This window comes from Muntiacus reevesi, chromosome 17 (assembly GCF_963930625.1).
Source record: "Muntiacus reevesi chromosome 17, mMunRee1.1, whole genome shotgun sequence".
Taxonomy (NCBI): Eukaryota; Metazoa; Chordata; class Mammalia; order Artiodactyla; family Cervidae; genus Muntiacus; species Muntiacus reevesi.
This window is the reverse complement of record NC_089265.1, coordinates 58,620,231-58,635,798: the sequence shown is the minus strand read 5'-3', so window position 1 is coordinate 58,635,798 and position 15,568 is coordinate 58,620,231. Positions and strand designations below refer to the sequence as shown.

The 15,568-nt window shown below is 42.1% G+C and overlaps 2 protein-coding genes across 11 annotated transcripts in view; one reads left to right on the top strand and one right to left on the bottom strand.

Annotated features, from left to right (window-relative positions):
• NCBP1 (nuclear cap binding protein subunit 1) overlaps positions 1-14,049 on the bottom strand; it is a 37,247-nt gene extending 23,198 nt beyond the window's left edge. Inside the window, exons 1-6 of the mRNA XM_065908075.1 lie at positions 13,720-14,049; positions 5,730-5,818; positions 5,076-5,176; positions 3,173-3,329; positions 1,053-1,160; positions 578-699 (exon numbers count right to left, since the gene is read on the bottom strand). Of these exons, the coding sequence (XP_065764147.1) occupies positions 578-699; positions 1,053-1,160; positions 3,173-3,329; positions 5,076-5,176; positions 5,730-5,818; positions 13,720-13,753 (611 nt within the window). The 5' untranslated portion in view covers positions 13,754-14,049. The remainder of the gene's footprint in view (positions 1-577; positions 700-1,052; positions 1,161-3,172; positions 3,330-5,075; positions 5,177-5,729; positions 5,819-13,719) is intronic.
• Positions 14,050-14,167: 118 nt separating this feature from the next.
• TSTD2 (thiosulfate sulfurtransferase like domain containing 2) overlaps positions 14,168-15,568 on the top strand; it is a 31,141-nt gene continuing 29,740 nt past the window's right edge. For 3 of the 10 annotated variants that reach the window (XR_010659508.1, XM_065908081.1, XM_065908076.1), the window contains exon 1: positions 14,396-15,285. Coding sequence is in view for 1 of the 10 variants with exons in the window: in XM_065908081.1 (XP_065764153.1) it covers positions 15,276-15,285 (10 nt within the window). In the remaining 9 variants the exon portion in view is untranslated. Of the gene's footprint in view, positions 14,354-14,393; positions 15,286-15,568 lie in introns of those variants that run through there. The other 7 variants (XM_065908084.1, XM_065908079.1, XM_065908082.1 and 4 more) reach the window with 6 other exon arrangements.

Below are 15,568 nucleotides of genomic sequence, written 5' to 3'. Positions count from 1 at the left end.
GCACATGTACACAAAGACATATTACAAAGATATCCACTGAAACGCAGTTTAAAATAGCCAAAGCCTTGCAATAGGCTCAACGTCACCAACAGGAATCGAATTAAAGAAACTACGGTACGTTAAACGAGTGGAGTACCATAGAGCTGCTAAAAGAATGAGGTAGAGCTAGATATTCTATACAACAAATCCAAGCTGTATTACAGGGGAAAAAGGAAGTGTGCATAGAAGAACAACCTGTATCCTGGACCATCACTTGTATAAAAGGAGGGAAGGATATATTCAAATGTTAGAATATTCACACTCTTATTTTCATTCTTCTTTTGCAAACATGTATATATTATTAAAAATAAAACTACAATTTTTGAATAATATGAAACATTTAAAAAATATTGAAGGTAGCTTAGTGTTAATGAGAAAGCAGATTTTCATCTTTAGACTCTTCAGCTTTATTTGTAACTATGTAGATATTAACAATATCCAAAGAGGTACCTATTAATAGCAAAGCAAACGTAAAACAAAATCCCCTGTGAAAACCTTGAGGGGACACCAAACCATCACCATGCTGCTGCGCCCTTACTTAAGGTAGCTTTCAGTGTTGGCGAAGATCCGGTCCATCTCTGCATCTTTCTTCTCATACAATTCCTTTCCAACCCAGGGCAAAGACGACAGAAATGCATACACGTACCAATCCCGCCGCACCTGAAGAATTTTTTAAAAGGGACCTTTAAGACAGGCGCTAGTGAATCTTCATTTGCATCACATTTACTCCTGAATGAAATCCTATGGATACTATTTAATAGGGCTGAATGAAGACGCCTGGCTCATTCAGAGGCTTCTCAGATATATTAGTTTTAATCTTATTAGGCAGAATCATTTAACTAATATACATATGTCATGAGGATGGACCATTATGCCAGTTGGCTTAACTTTCAGATATTAAGAATTTATAATGTGATATCTATTAATTTTTTTTTTTTTTTTTTGCTAAAGGGCTATTAGTGAAAAATTCCTCATACCATATGAATGAGATTTAGCACAAGGGGTTTTCTTACCTGAGGCACATCTTCTTCCTGAGTTACACTTACAAAATTTTCAAACATAGCAACCATTGATGGGGCAGCAATGACATGACAATTCACAAGATCAGAAAGAAAACGGACCTATTGGGAAAAGCAATTTCTATTAAATGTAAATGTCCTTTATAATATTTATAAAACAAGCATTTTGCCCAAGGAACAAATCTAGACAACTACCTGTTTTTTTAAGGAACCTGCAAATTAAGAATGGTGTTTTAGATATTTAAAGGCTTGGAAAAAACCAAAATAATATAAATGATATGAACTTACATTTCAGTGCCCACAAACCCATTATTGCACAGCCCTGCTCGTTTGTTTTCATGTCGCCTTCGGCTGCTCTTGTGGTCTAGCAGCAGGGCTGAGGAGTTGTTAAAGAGACTATATGAAGGGCAGGAATCCACAGGTATAGCTCTACATTTATACTAGACTAGAAAGTCAAAGTGAAAGTCACTCAGTCGTGTCCGACTCTTTGCAACCCCATGGATTATACACAGTCCATGGAATTCTCCAGGCCAGAATACTGGAGTGGGTAGCCTTTTCCTTCTCCAGGGGATCTTTCTGACTCAGGGATCGAACCCAGGTCTCCTGCATTGCAGGCAGATTCTTTACCAGCTGAGCTATAAGGGAAGTCCACTAGACTAGGAACCTGAACTGTAATATTCTAGCTACTACAACCAATCATCTTTTTCGTCTGGTTGTGAAACTGGACCAAAGAGATGGAAACGAACAGAAATTTACTGGGTGTCCCTGTGTGCCTGCCAAGCACTGTTAAAGCCTCTCAAATGGGAGCTCACAGACCAGTGGGACGAACACCATCTAGACCCAAAAGGATGAGGCCTATGCTAGAAGATAAAGAAGACGTGCTCTAGAAACAGAGATAAAGGGAGCAGGGAAAACATAAAGTGGGTAACAATCAAACTAGCTCAAGAAGAATCAGTAAAGTAATCCTCAACTGGAGAGGCTCCTAAACAAGACGTTCAACAACAAGGTCTGTTCAGGGCCCCACAAGTAATTCTGACAGAGCCGGGAGGATATGGACGGCAAAGAGAGACAGGCAGGGCAACCATGGCCGGTCAGAGGTTTGAACTTAATCTTATAGCCCAGTCAGTGTCCAACTCTTCTGACTGCATACTCAGTAGAAAAGAATTTGATCACATACCTTCAACACACACATATTATTTATTCCTAATATACACAGGCCCACTGTGTACACATATTAATAAGGCTGCCAGTCTATATGTTACATATTAATAAGGCTTAATTCCATTTCCATTTAGGAAGGTATGAACTATACCAGAGGCCCTGGAGACAGAGGAGAAGGGACAGACTGGAGAGAAATTTATGAGGTGGAACTGACAGGGCCTGAGGACTGCTTAGAGTATGATGGGGCAAAGGAAGACAAAAGTCAATGCTCAGGTGTTTGGGCAGCGATCCAGTAAATACCAGCCACTTGTGTGGGTTGGGGTGAGGACTGAGAAAAGGAGGCATGAATAATGTATTGACTTAGGGACCAACTTTCAGGCAAGATATCTTAGGGCTTTCTAGGAAGTATCTGGAACATAGGTCTGGAGTTCAGGAGAAATGCTGCAAGCAGGAGTTAAAACTATAGTTGGGGGGGGGAGGGTCATCAAAATAAAGGTAGTTTACAAAGCTATGAGAGAGAATGGGAATGCTTTCAGACAGAATGTTTGGAAAAAAGTGAAGTGAGGACAGAATTCTGAGAAACACAGAAACTTAAAAGGGGCAGAGGAAGCTGACCCAGAAAAAGGACCCTGAGAAAACACAGGTGGCAGCAGGAGGTCCTGAAAAAAGTGCTCTAGCAGAAACCAAGAGCTAAGAAGTGTGAAGCATCATTTATTACAGGGAGGTCAACCTGGATTTGGAGTTACAAGAAGCCATATCAATGGATTTGGTAATGAACTCATACTGTATCTTTAAGAAGAATGGTTTCAAAAGGGCAGCTATCATGGTGAGTGGAGAACTGTATTTCAAGAGAAAAGATAAATTATTTGGTTCTGGTTCACCTCTCTCCTCCATTCCGACACTAAGTTCATAGCACCCAAAACCTCCCAAAAGTCAAAAAGCCAAAAACTTACCAAATATACAGCTTCATTATAATTGTTTGATTTCAATGATTCTTTCAGTTGGCGAATCATGGCTTCTACAAATTCTCCACCAAAGTTGTAATTCCTGGCATTCAGCAGTCCGACTAATGTTGTATAAATGGTCAACTTCTCAGGTAACAGACGTGCACTGATTTCAGAAGCCAGTATGACAAGAAGGTCCAAACACAACAACATTAAGTTGCTGAATTTTATACTATATAATTTTTTAATCATTTTATTAACTTTAGAAAAACATTACATTTAATTATTATTTTTAAAACTACTTCGAAAAAGGCATAAATATTGAGAAGAGTTGTAGACAGAGCTAGCTCAATGTTTTCACTTTGATTCTAATCAGTTAATCCTAGAGTTAAGAAAATAAAACACTCTAACTGTGAAGTCATCAAACTAAAATAGATAAAACTCTAGACTAGCTTTTCTTCCAATATGCTGAGTGGAATCGAACGGCAGATCTACAGAAAATGGTTTCTGTGGTAAAATACCTGAGTATTGTTGAATGAAACAAGTTTTTTAAAATATAGAATCATTAAGAGGGAGACAGAGCAATCAACATTTCTAAACTCAGATGATCAAATGTCATGGGATCAGAATTCCACTTTGAGAAACACAATTCTAGTTCCTTAGAAAAAGTTCAGAATTAATGCCAGTTCCTATTAGTTAAATTGCTGAATTTTTTACACAACCCAGTACTCTAATAAACTTTTGAAAAAAAGCAAATATTGATCCCTAATTTAGGCAGCCTTTAGCAATTAGCTCAAAAAGAAAAGCAAATGGGAACTCATGATCGATCATTCAGATTCTCTTAACATTTTTTGCATTTTCCCAAGGTTCCTAGCAGTGTTAGGGACAATTCAGGCTTAAAAAAAAATACTTGCACAGATAGTAACCATTCTCAGCCCATCCCCACCTCAAAGTCATGGCTTCCAGAGTTTAAACATGAATCTACACCATTCCAATAAATGCTTTCAGAACATAAGGAATCTATGGATAACTATAGCCAAGTTATTTTTCTTAGTAGTTTCCTAGTGTGAGGACATGTCTTCCTGAATATTAATTGGATTCCTTCAAAAAACTGCATCGAATTTATTTATACTTTATGAGAAGTTAAAAATCGACCTATAGTTTCAATCTGTGTGTACATATGTAAATTTAAAAACTGGAGTTGTAGGTAATTTAAGACAAAAACATTGTTTCAAAATAACTGAAATAACAACAAAGTCACTTTCATAATAAAGACTCTTTTATCCAGAAATCACAGCTACTTCTTTGCAAAGCATACAGTTGAGAGTAATCACTGTCTACTGGAGTGATAAGAAGTCTGGACTGCTAACTGCACTGTTGGGAGCGATTGTTTCATGATCTCACATGAGACTTTCCCACACTAACGTCCTTACAAATTAAGCGCTGATACTCATTCTAGCTAACCTAACTCAGAGAAAGATGATGCCTATTATGTCACAGCTCCAAAAGCATCTTCAGCCTTCTAGAAGGTCTATTACTTGAGTGACTGACTAGTTCTCAAATTTGCTTGATGTTACTGATTAAAAATATAAATTAAACTCTATTATATACATTTAATTGTATGTGCTTAAAAGAAGATTGCTAAATGTGAAGTTGTCTGCTTTCTCACTTAAAAGCAGTCAACTCAAATGAGTCTAAGGATCCAAGAAACAAAAAAATGCTCAATTTTCACGCTATTTATCTCTAAGAGTTCACCAAAGGGCCAATGAAATTTGTCATTTCATCTGACAAATTCCTCATGGAATGAAAGTAGATGACATATGGAACATAATCACATCTTCTGAACATCCCCAAACATTTAAGAGTAGATAATCCATTATCACCTGGATTCATAAATCTTTTGTATACATACACTGTACAAAGAAGCCTTAAGATCTTGCTCTTGTAGTTAGGAAGATCAGCTTCCAAAACACCAGCCAAGCCTTCGAGGTTGCTCTCCAAAGAGCAGGCACTCTGTAGAGGATTGGATAGCATATTAAATATGTCAGGTACCCAGCAATTAGTGCATTAAAATTTTCCAGGTGATGATAAAAAAGTTACACATAAGGCACCCTGAGAGTTTAGTATAAATTCAGATTGTTGTTATTCTTTAGAAAACCCTGTAAAGAAAACAAATGAAATTTAAAAAGCAACGTAACAAGTATTAGAAGTGGGAAGACACCCCAGGCTCTGTCTACTGATACTTTTCTAACTAATTCACTCATTATATGACTGGGCAAACTACCTCAAGTATCCAGAACATACTTGGTCTTCATTTGCAAACAGAGCAGACTGCTTCCTAAGATCTCCTCTAAGACTTAAATTCTATGAAAATTACTAAAAACATTTAACTCTCAACTATCTGCATTCCAAAGCTTTTAATATGCATCTACTTTGGGATGCAGATGCATGGCCATACAAACTTTGACCATAAGTTAGACCATCAAGTTTTCAGATGCAGAAATGAATCAAGCATAGTCAATTAACACTCAAAGCCCATCACAACCTGTACCTATTCCGATCATACCTTTTCTCCTACTTTGCATATTAAAGATTCCAAGTGATCTTCAGTTTCATTTGCATCAGAGGTCTTTCTCCTTTTGTGAGGTTGTCCCCCTGTTTCAAGAATGTAAAAAAGTGAATATTACAGGACGAATCTGTTACCAAAAGCTTTAACTTTTTAATGCTATAAGCTCTTTTCTACCTGAAGCCCTACTGTTTACACACAGCAGAAGCGCTTAGTAACTCAGACAAGGCTAGATACAACCAATAAACAAGGCTAGACACAACCAAAGTCTCCATACCCCGGGGCATCATAACTCCAAGAGGCATTATGTAAGTTTTGCAAGAACAGTGTCCCCATAGAACCATGCAATGCAGCAGCCCTGTCCATTTCTGGACAGGCAGCAAAGGTGCCCACACCATGCTAGCCACTAGCAGCGGGAAGACTCCCAGAGCACTCACGCATGGCTGCTCCCATGCTTTAAGGGCTTAGCCTGAGTTGTCTCATCATCCTCAGTGCTCCTAAACCTGTCAGTGTCAGCAGTGCTCGTTATTCTAATAATGAAAATTATGTAAACTGATGAAACATGGGTATAAAGACCAAGTTGAATATTTTGGAAAGACGAGATGAGGGGGTGAGCTTTTGTTTAAAAAGAAAGGAAGAGGAAACTTCAAATGATGGGAAAGGAAGCATAAAACATTAGGACTAGTTTTACAAAAGTTTTACTAGTTTACTAATTTTACTAGTTTCTGAGCTCTGAAGTCTTCAATTAATAGTTTTGGTTCTACAGACCACCGAGGCAGTAGGGTCTAGTTTATCCCAAACAATGAGACTCACAACCGGCAGACACGCAGAGAGACATCCTGAGCGCGATATCAGAGAGCTGGTGCGGAAGAAAGCACATGATGGGCATCCTTAAGGACCAGACGGTCTACCATTTAGTCTTGGTGTTAGTGACCTCTTACCATTTTGTCTAAAACCTCAATACTCCTACCTGACATCTTTTTGTAGAATAACACAAGGCTGAAAAAATTTCAAATACTAGTGTTAAACATGAAAAATGATGCTGTTGCTACACAGAGTGTTGGCCACTCTCTCAATATAATTCAATTTTTGACTTCCACCAAATTAAATTGTTAGGACAGCAAGCAGACAAGCAAGCAATAATCTGTAACTCTACCGGGGATCAGTGTTAATAATGAAAATCTGCAGATATAGGTCACTTATGACCAAGTTATATTTTTAATCTCCAGACTTGTACAGCCAGAGGAACTGAACCATTTTTAGAGTTCACAACTTACTTGCCACTGGAACATCTGACAGTGGGAAAAAACCCCAATAATTTCCATAAAACACAGCACCTGGCTATTATAACCTGGGGTGTTAAAGGCTTTTTTCCCAATGTCTGACATGATCTTCAGGTAACTACCACGTGAACACAAGCTGAATAAAAGAAGCAAAAGGCAAAAGAGAAAAGGAAAGATATATCTGTCGGAATGCAGTGCTTCAAATAGCAAGTAGAGAGAAGAAAGCCTTCCAAAGTGATCAATGCAAAGAAACAGAGGAAAACAATAGAATGGGAAAGACTAGAGATCTCTTCAAGAAAATCAGAGATACCAAGGGAACATTTCATGCAAAGATGGACTCAATAAAGGACAGAAACGGTATGGACGTTAACAGAAGCAGAAGATATTAAGAAGAGCTGGCAAGAATACACAGAAGAACTGGACAAAAAAGATCTTAATGGCCCAGATAACCACCATGGCGTGATCACTCACCTAGAGCCAGACATCCTGGAATGTGAAGTCAAGTGGGCCTTAGGAAGCATCATTACAAACAAAGCTAGCGGAGATGATCAAATTCCAGCTGAGCTATTTCAAATCCTCAAAAGTGATGCTGTGAGAGTGCTGCACTCAATATGCCAGCAAATTTGGAAAAATCAGCAGTGGTCACCAGACCGGAAAATGTCAGTTTTCATTCCAATCCCAAAGAAAGGCAATGCCAAAGAATGTTTAAACTACCACACAATTGCACTCATCTCACATGCTAGCAAAGTAATGTTCAAAATTCTCTAAGCCAGTCTTCAACAGTACGTGAACCAAGAATTTCCAGAAGTTCAAGCTAGATTTAGAAAAGGCAGAGGAACCAGAGATCAAATTGCCAACATTCGTTGGATCATAGAAAAAGCAAGGGAATTCTAGAAAAACATCTACTTCTGCTTTATTGACTTTGTGTGGATCACAACAAACTGTGGAACATTCTTAAAGAGATGGGAATACCAGACCACCTTACCTGTCTCCTGAGAAATCTGTATGCAGGTCAAGAAGCAACAGTTAGATCTGGACTGGCACAACAGATTGGTTCCAGATCGGGAAAAGAGTATGTCAAGGCTGTATACTGTCACCCTGCTTACTTAACTTATATGCAGAGTACATCATGCAAAATGCCAGGCTGAATGAAGCACAAGCTGGAATCAAGATTGCTGGGATTAATATCAACAATTTCAGATACACAGATGACACCACCCTTATGGCAGAAAGCAAAGAACTAAAAAGCCTCTTGATGAAAGTGAAAGAGGAGAGTGAAAAAGCTGGCTTAAAACTCAACATTCAAAAAACTAAGATCATGGCATCCGATCTCGTCACTTTATGGCAAATGGAAACAGTGAGACTTAATTTTCTTGGGCTCCAAAATCACTGCAGATGGTGACTGCAGCCATGAAATCAAAAGACACTTGCTCCTTGGAAGAAAAGCTATAACCAACCTAGACAGCATATTAAAAAGCAGAGACATTACTTTGCTGACAAAGGTCCATCTAGTCAAAGCTATGGTTTTTCCAATAGTCACATATGGATGTGAAAGTTGGACTATAAAGCTGAGTGCTGAAGAATTGATGCTTCTGAACCGTGGTGTTGGGGAAGACTCGTGAGAGTCCCGTGGACAGCAAGGAGATCCAACCACTCCATCCTAAAGGAAATCAGTCCTGAATATTCATTAGGAGATTGATGTTGAAGCTGAAACCCCAATACTTTGGCCACCTGATATGAAGAACTGACTCACTGGAAAAGACCCTGATGCTGGAAAAGATTGAAGGCAGGGGGAAAAGGGAGTGACAGAAGATGAGATGGTTGGATGGCATCACTGACCCAATGGACATGAGTTTGAACAAGCTCTGGGAGTCAGTGATGGACAGGGAAGACTGGTGTGCTGCATTCCAAGGGGTCACAAAGAGTTGGACAGGACTGAGCGACTAAACTAAACCGATTACCATCTAAATAGAATCAGTGTTATAAAAGGCCACAGGGCAAAACACCGTGTGCTTTGACTCCCCAACCCCTCAGTGATCATTAGGATCTACTTTAAGTAATCACTGAATATAGATTAGAAGGGATAATGCAAAAAAAAAAAAAAAAAAAATACAACAAGCATGCAACATAACTTTTGCAACATACTCCTGAAGACACCTGTCCATGTAAAGTTGTGGACATGTGCAGTATCACGGTATCGGTAACCCTGAGTCTCTAGCATACATCAAGCTGAAGGCACAGAATCTGCATAAAGGTTCCACCACCCAAAGAGCCAAACCCGACACCAAAGGACTTCTATTTTCAGAACTCATTCACTGAAAAAAATTGCATATTTGAAGGAACATTTACATAAGCTATCAGCCAGGACATTAAAATAGCCGTATCCAAGAGCAGTGGTTCTCAGCCAGGTGGATTCTGTCCCCCAGGAGCCACTCGGCAATCTCTGGAGACATTTCTAGCTGTCACAGGGGGGGCGTGCTACTGGCCTCCAGTGGGCAGAGGCCAGGGATTCTACTAAACATACCATAGTGCAGAGAACAACTCCCACCGACAAAGAACAATCCAGCGCAAAATGGCAGCAGAGCTGATGCTGAGTAACTCTGTTCTAGGAAGCAGAATATACTAACTGTTCTTCAGAATCAGATTCCAGCAAGGTTAGGAGAATGCAAAGGCTAAAAAATGACTGAAGCAGAGCAGTTGTTTTTTGTTTTCTTTTAAACCTTAACCGTTGTTCCTTTCTTTCTGGCCCATCTACTTTGCTAACTCACATCCCACCTCCACGCCATCTCTAAATTAACTATCCAGCTGGCCTCTTTTCAAATCAGTTTAGAACCATACCCCAGACTTTAAAGCAGCCTCCTAGGCACTCTTGTAAGACTGAACAGAAGAAAATACTGCTGTGGGGAGAGAAGGCAGGAATTTTGAAGAAAAACTGGAAAATGCAAGCATTCAGTCCTCTCTCTGAACTGCAACCTTTTCTTCCTCTCTTCTTCCTACTTCTTGTATGTTTGGAGAGTAAGAGGCAGAAAGTATTAAGTAGAAGATGCCCGACTCTCAGCTGATACTGGAGACTCTAAGGAGAGGGGACTAACAGACACCAGGTAAACTCACACACAGTAACAGGATACTGAGCTCAAGAGAGCGTGGGCAAGATCACAGACAAGGAGAATAGAAACTTTAAGAATAAAATTTGCGGAATCAGCTGAATATTTTCACCTATCCTCAAGAAAATATACCTAAGGTAGTTCACAAAACAAGAACAGATTTTATATTAACAAGTACCTAAGTATAAGTTTTACAATGGAAGTTAAAGTTACACATTAGCACTTCATTCTGACACCCTTGGTTAGTATAGAAGAAAGAAGGAAGTCTCTACTAAAACCCATCAGAAAAAAATCTTAATAAGCCAAATAATTTTTCCCCCTGTAAGATGATCCTAATTCTATATGGATACATTATACTACATATTTCATATCCTTTATTTAGAATTTAAATGCACTACAAAAAATTTTAGATCCACAAAGTGGAAACAAAAACCAACTAATGTGAAAGAGAAAGTAAAAAAAAACAGTAAGAGAAAAGGGAAAAGTAAGGTACCTTTGATCCTGCAGATTTAAAGCAGAGGTATAACAATCATTTCTGAAACAAACTATACTCTTCCTCAGTGTAACAAATCCCTGCACTTTTATTTATTTTTTCTATAGTTAAGTATCAATTTAAAAAAAAGTCACATTCTAAAAGGTAAGGATCTAATACTAAGTAGCTTAAAAGGGACTAACATGAGGTTTTTGGCCAAGGTTATGGACAATTAAATACTTTCTAACAAGAATAAAACAGTACATTGAACAGCTACTGTATGCATATCCAAAATAATTGAAGAGCTTCAGATAATCTTAAAGAGAGTCTAAGAAATGAGTTAGTTTTAGCACTGGACCAGTATCCACACACATTTCTTTCCATTTTCATTGTCTATAAATCCATCTCCAGGTGAACTTCATTGGTATAGCCTTGGGTCCTGGACTCTGAAGTCTCAACAGAGACAATTTTAAGTGGTATCTGTGAGCTGATCCTCCGTTACCTCTCTGACCTCATCTCCGACAACTCTCCCCTTCCTCACTCCACTACAGCAGCACTGGCCTTCTCGCTGTTGAAGACGACAGGACGATTCTAGCCTTAAGGCCTGGCATTCAAGGTTCCCTTTGCTTAGCCTACTGCTTTCCCCCACCTTTTAATTAATCAAATGTAAATACACCCTCACCTCCTGCAGGTTTTTGATCAGATGGCATTCTCAGTGAGGCGTTCACTGACAAGCCAATACAAAACAGAAACACCTCCACGACAAGAGCCCTACCCTCTTTAACTGGTTTTATTTTTCTCCACAGTACTTAACACACATGATACGCTATATTTACTTGATTGTTCTCTGCCTGTAAAAGGGAGACTGCACCTTTTATCGTCCTCTGCTGTACTGCCAGGAGTTAGAACTGTGCCTGGCACTGTTAAATATTTGTTGAATAAATTATTGTGTCTAGTCAAGCACATGGAGAGTCAGGGACTGGTAAGAGCTGACAATAATCCAGAAATGCTTAGATGCATCTATCTAACACAACAATAATTTGGCCTATTTCAAAACAGCCTTCTATAATACTTAAGTTTTCAAAATTTCTGATTTTAAAAAAATTCAGTAGGTGTTTAACCAAAAGAAAGTTATCTAAAATATGTGACTCAGATCACCATTTAGTATAAACCCTAGATGATCGTTACCCAAATTGTGGCAATTTATGAAAGCTTCAGACTTGGTGTAGGATCTAAAAGGGGTTATAAACTGCCCTTCAACTACTATTTATAGTAAATGCTGCTTAATTAACTCCTTATTTTGTTTTGTCTTTACTTATTTATTCTGAGATTCCTGCAGCAAGACCCAAATGGACAGTGATTTAGCTGCCAGAAGCTAACTCCTAAGAACGTTATACCAGCATCCCAATAACCAAAGCAAAAGTTGTTTTTCTACAAATTTACATCCAATTCTCCAAGATGCCCCTTAGAAAGACTTTCTCTCCCTTTAGGGATGCCCTAGAAAGGAGAAGATAAAAGAGTAGAGAAAGCATGAGAAGAACAAAGACAATGGGAAGAACTTTAAACGACCCAAGCTCTCCAAATCCCAAGTGATGACTTCTAGGAGATTAAGTTCTTAACTAATCAGATACAAAGCACACAAAAACTATTTTCTGTGCCCTGTGTGTACATCATGCTGTGTTTAATAAAAATCAAAGATACAGCGTAGCAACACCTGTGTAATGTAACTCTTGACTTGCTTTCACTGGTATCTGGGTACTGCTAACGCTGTCTCCATGTTAATTACACTAACACTGTAGACCCTTAGGTGTGAGGTGAGAAGGCTGGGGTAGAATATCCTCCCAAGCCAAGTTCTAGCAGAAATCTGATACTTCACTATTAAAACCAAGTGGGGGACATCACTGGTGGTCCAGTGATTAAGACTGCGTGCTTTCAATGCAGGGGGCACATGTTCAATTCCTAACCCTAACTAAGATCCTTATACCACGGCCAAGAAAGAAAGAAAACCCAAACCAACAAACCAAACGAAAAAACCTTAAATTAGTGGGATTCTGCTCCTACCCCTAAGTTGCCCCAACATTCAAGGAGAGAAAAATGTCAGTGGAGAAAATTAATTCAATTTTTTTTGTTCTGTACTTTTTCTTTGAGTCACCATCTGCCAACGTTTATCAGCTCTTAAGCATTATCAGGTGATAAAATAACACATCTTGATGAGCAATTAGTTACATGTGTTACCTCTCACAAAACCAAAAGGTCTGTATCATTATTTCTAAGTTACAGACTAAGGTTTAAAGAGGTAATATAACCCAGGCAAGATCACAAAGTAAACAGCAGGGTCTGGCTTTGAAAAGCTCTCTGATTCCAAAGTCTGGCCTCTTAACCACCGAACTACACTCTCAAAGAACAATACCCTACACTATTAATGACAATAACCGTTAGGTTTTCTGTTTGTTGAATGTGTGTTCCTAACTGATTTTTGTAAGATAAACACCTTTTCTATTTTTAACTAGCAAAATTATTATTGGTTTTTATTACGATGGCAACTCCATGATCCCTATGAGCGCAACCATCCAAATGCTTGATCGAAATCTCTAGGAGCTCTCCAGTTAGTCTTCCGACACCCTATTACACGAGGGAAAGATGCTTACGGTCAGCTCAAAATCTAACTCAACAATCTACGTACATCTCTTTCTTAAGAGACCTCTTGGGTGTGGATAAGACACCGATTTCTTTCCCTATCGCTTGGAAGAAGGCAAGACGGATGACGGGTACAGGAGAACGCTCAGATCTCTCATTTTTGAGAGTCCTTTTTAAGTGCAATTTGAGGGTCAAAACGAGACACTGGGTCGAGAGGGTCCCCAAGAAGCGGAGGCACAGGCAGGTGTAACTCCCTGCTCGGCGATGCTGAGAGCCAAATTTTGAAGAGTTCCTAGGGACCGGGTCCAGCAGGCCTCCCGGTGGCCACCGACTGAGAAAGAGGGACCCGGCAGGCAGGGGTTTCCCCAAAGCGGCCCGGCCGCGCTCCCGCCGCGGCTCCCCGAACGCTCCCGCAGGAAGGGCTTCCCGTCCCCTCTCTCGAGAACCGAAGATCGAGGAAGCCAGGCCTCGGCGGCCGCGCTCAGGACACTCACCGTCGTTCTCGTCGCTGTGCCGCCGCCGCGACATGCCGCACGCTGGCGCTCCGCGGAGCTGAGACCGCGCTCACGAAGCGCCGCAGGAACCGTCAGGCCGCCGGCCGGCGGGAGGACAGCGGCGGGGCGCGCGGAGGGGCGGCGCGCAGGCGCTCTCGGTCGCGGCGGCTCCCGGAAGCACACGGCTGGGCGGCTGGACGGCTCCGCGAGCCCGGATCCAGAAGGCGCCTCCTGGAAGCTCACCAGGCCGGTGGCTCCTGCCCCGCACGCAGCGGCCCTCTCGGCTTGCCTCCGCCTCCCGGCTGCCCCTCCGCCCGCCTTCGCCGAAAGCCCTTCCGGGGCCACGCGGAGAGCGCCGCCTCTTCCGCCAGGCCGAGCCCGCAGGCCGCGGGCCACGCCCGGAGGCGGGCCGTCTGGGGCCTCTAGTCTGCGTCCCCAGCGCGGCCCCGCTCTCGCGGCCCCCGGCGGTTCTCCCGGCGGCCCTTGCGCCAACGCCTGACTTCCGGAGCGAGGCGCGGGGCGGCGTTCCTGCCTGAACCCGGCGGGGCTGGGGGCGCAGGGCTGCGGGCGGCGGCAGCTGCCAGGCGGAGACCGCTCGGTGAGGAGAGGCCTGAGACCGGGTCGGGACGGGCGGGTACGTGCGCACCTCTCCCCCTTTCCGGCCTTTGCCGGCTGGGGAAGCTGCGCGCAGAGATGAGGCCCAGCCCGGCGCGCGGGGTGCGGCCGGGCCGGGAGGCGGCTCCAGCGCCGGGGACAGGGGGACCCTCCTGCTCCAGGGGGACCCAGCTGCTCCAGGGTTCCCCTCCGGCCGGCACCTGCTCTCTCGCTCCTCCGACTGCGGCTTAGGGGGGATCGAGTGACTGCTTCAGTAGTTACCGGGCGCCTCCGTACGTGTGTTTGAGGATCCCTCGCTCTGACACCCCTGGTGAGCGCTACCGCCGCTCACGGCCGTGTCCTTGGCCATATGACCTGCCACGTGTCTGCGACGGAGCTTCTGTTTCCCTCTCCTGGCCTAATCTGATCTTCCTTCAGTCACCCATTTCAGTAAACGGCACCATCCATTCTACTGCTTAACCCAAAACGTGGATACGAGTCAAGTTCTTTCCCTTCAGCTCCTAAAGAACATTCTACCGGTAAACGCTGCCGGCTCTACCGTCACAACAGATCGGAGTCAGATGCTGCTGCTCCTTTGTTTCCAGCTCTCCAGTGACTTTCTATTGTAAACGCCGTAACCTCTTCTACAGGGCTTTACTCTCATCTCTGTATTCCAGCCACTGACTTCTGCACCTGCAGTAAGTCAAGCTGTTTACCACTTGAGGAATTCATACTCTCTCCTTTGCCTGAAGATCCTGCTCCTAAATCTGCATGGATGGCTCCTTGTCTCATTTCAAACATCGGGCCCTTAGTGAAGTCTTCCTGGCCACCCAATCACTCTTACTTCATCCGACAAATATATTGTATATGTCATGTGCCAGGCAGTGTTCTGGATGCAGAGGTGAACAAAAGAAAACTCCTGCTTTCTTAGTGGTGACAACTCATTCAGGAACCAGCAAACAATGCAATCAGGTAGTGAGTAAAAAGTGGGAGAAGATGAGATTAGGGAGGTGGTGGATGGGGCTTTGTAAGGACCTTGGACTTTACCCTGGTACATTTAGAAGCTTTTGGAGGGTGATCTGACTTATTTTTTAATAGTTACCTCTGAGACTTCCCTGGTGATCCAGTGGTTAAGAATCCACCTGCCACTGAGGGGACACGGGTTCCATCCCTGGTCCGGGAAGATCTCATATGCCGTGTGGGGCAGCTAAATCCTGCGTAAGTTTACTGAGCTCTGAGATCTAGAGCCCGGCAA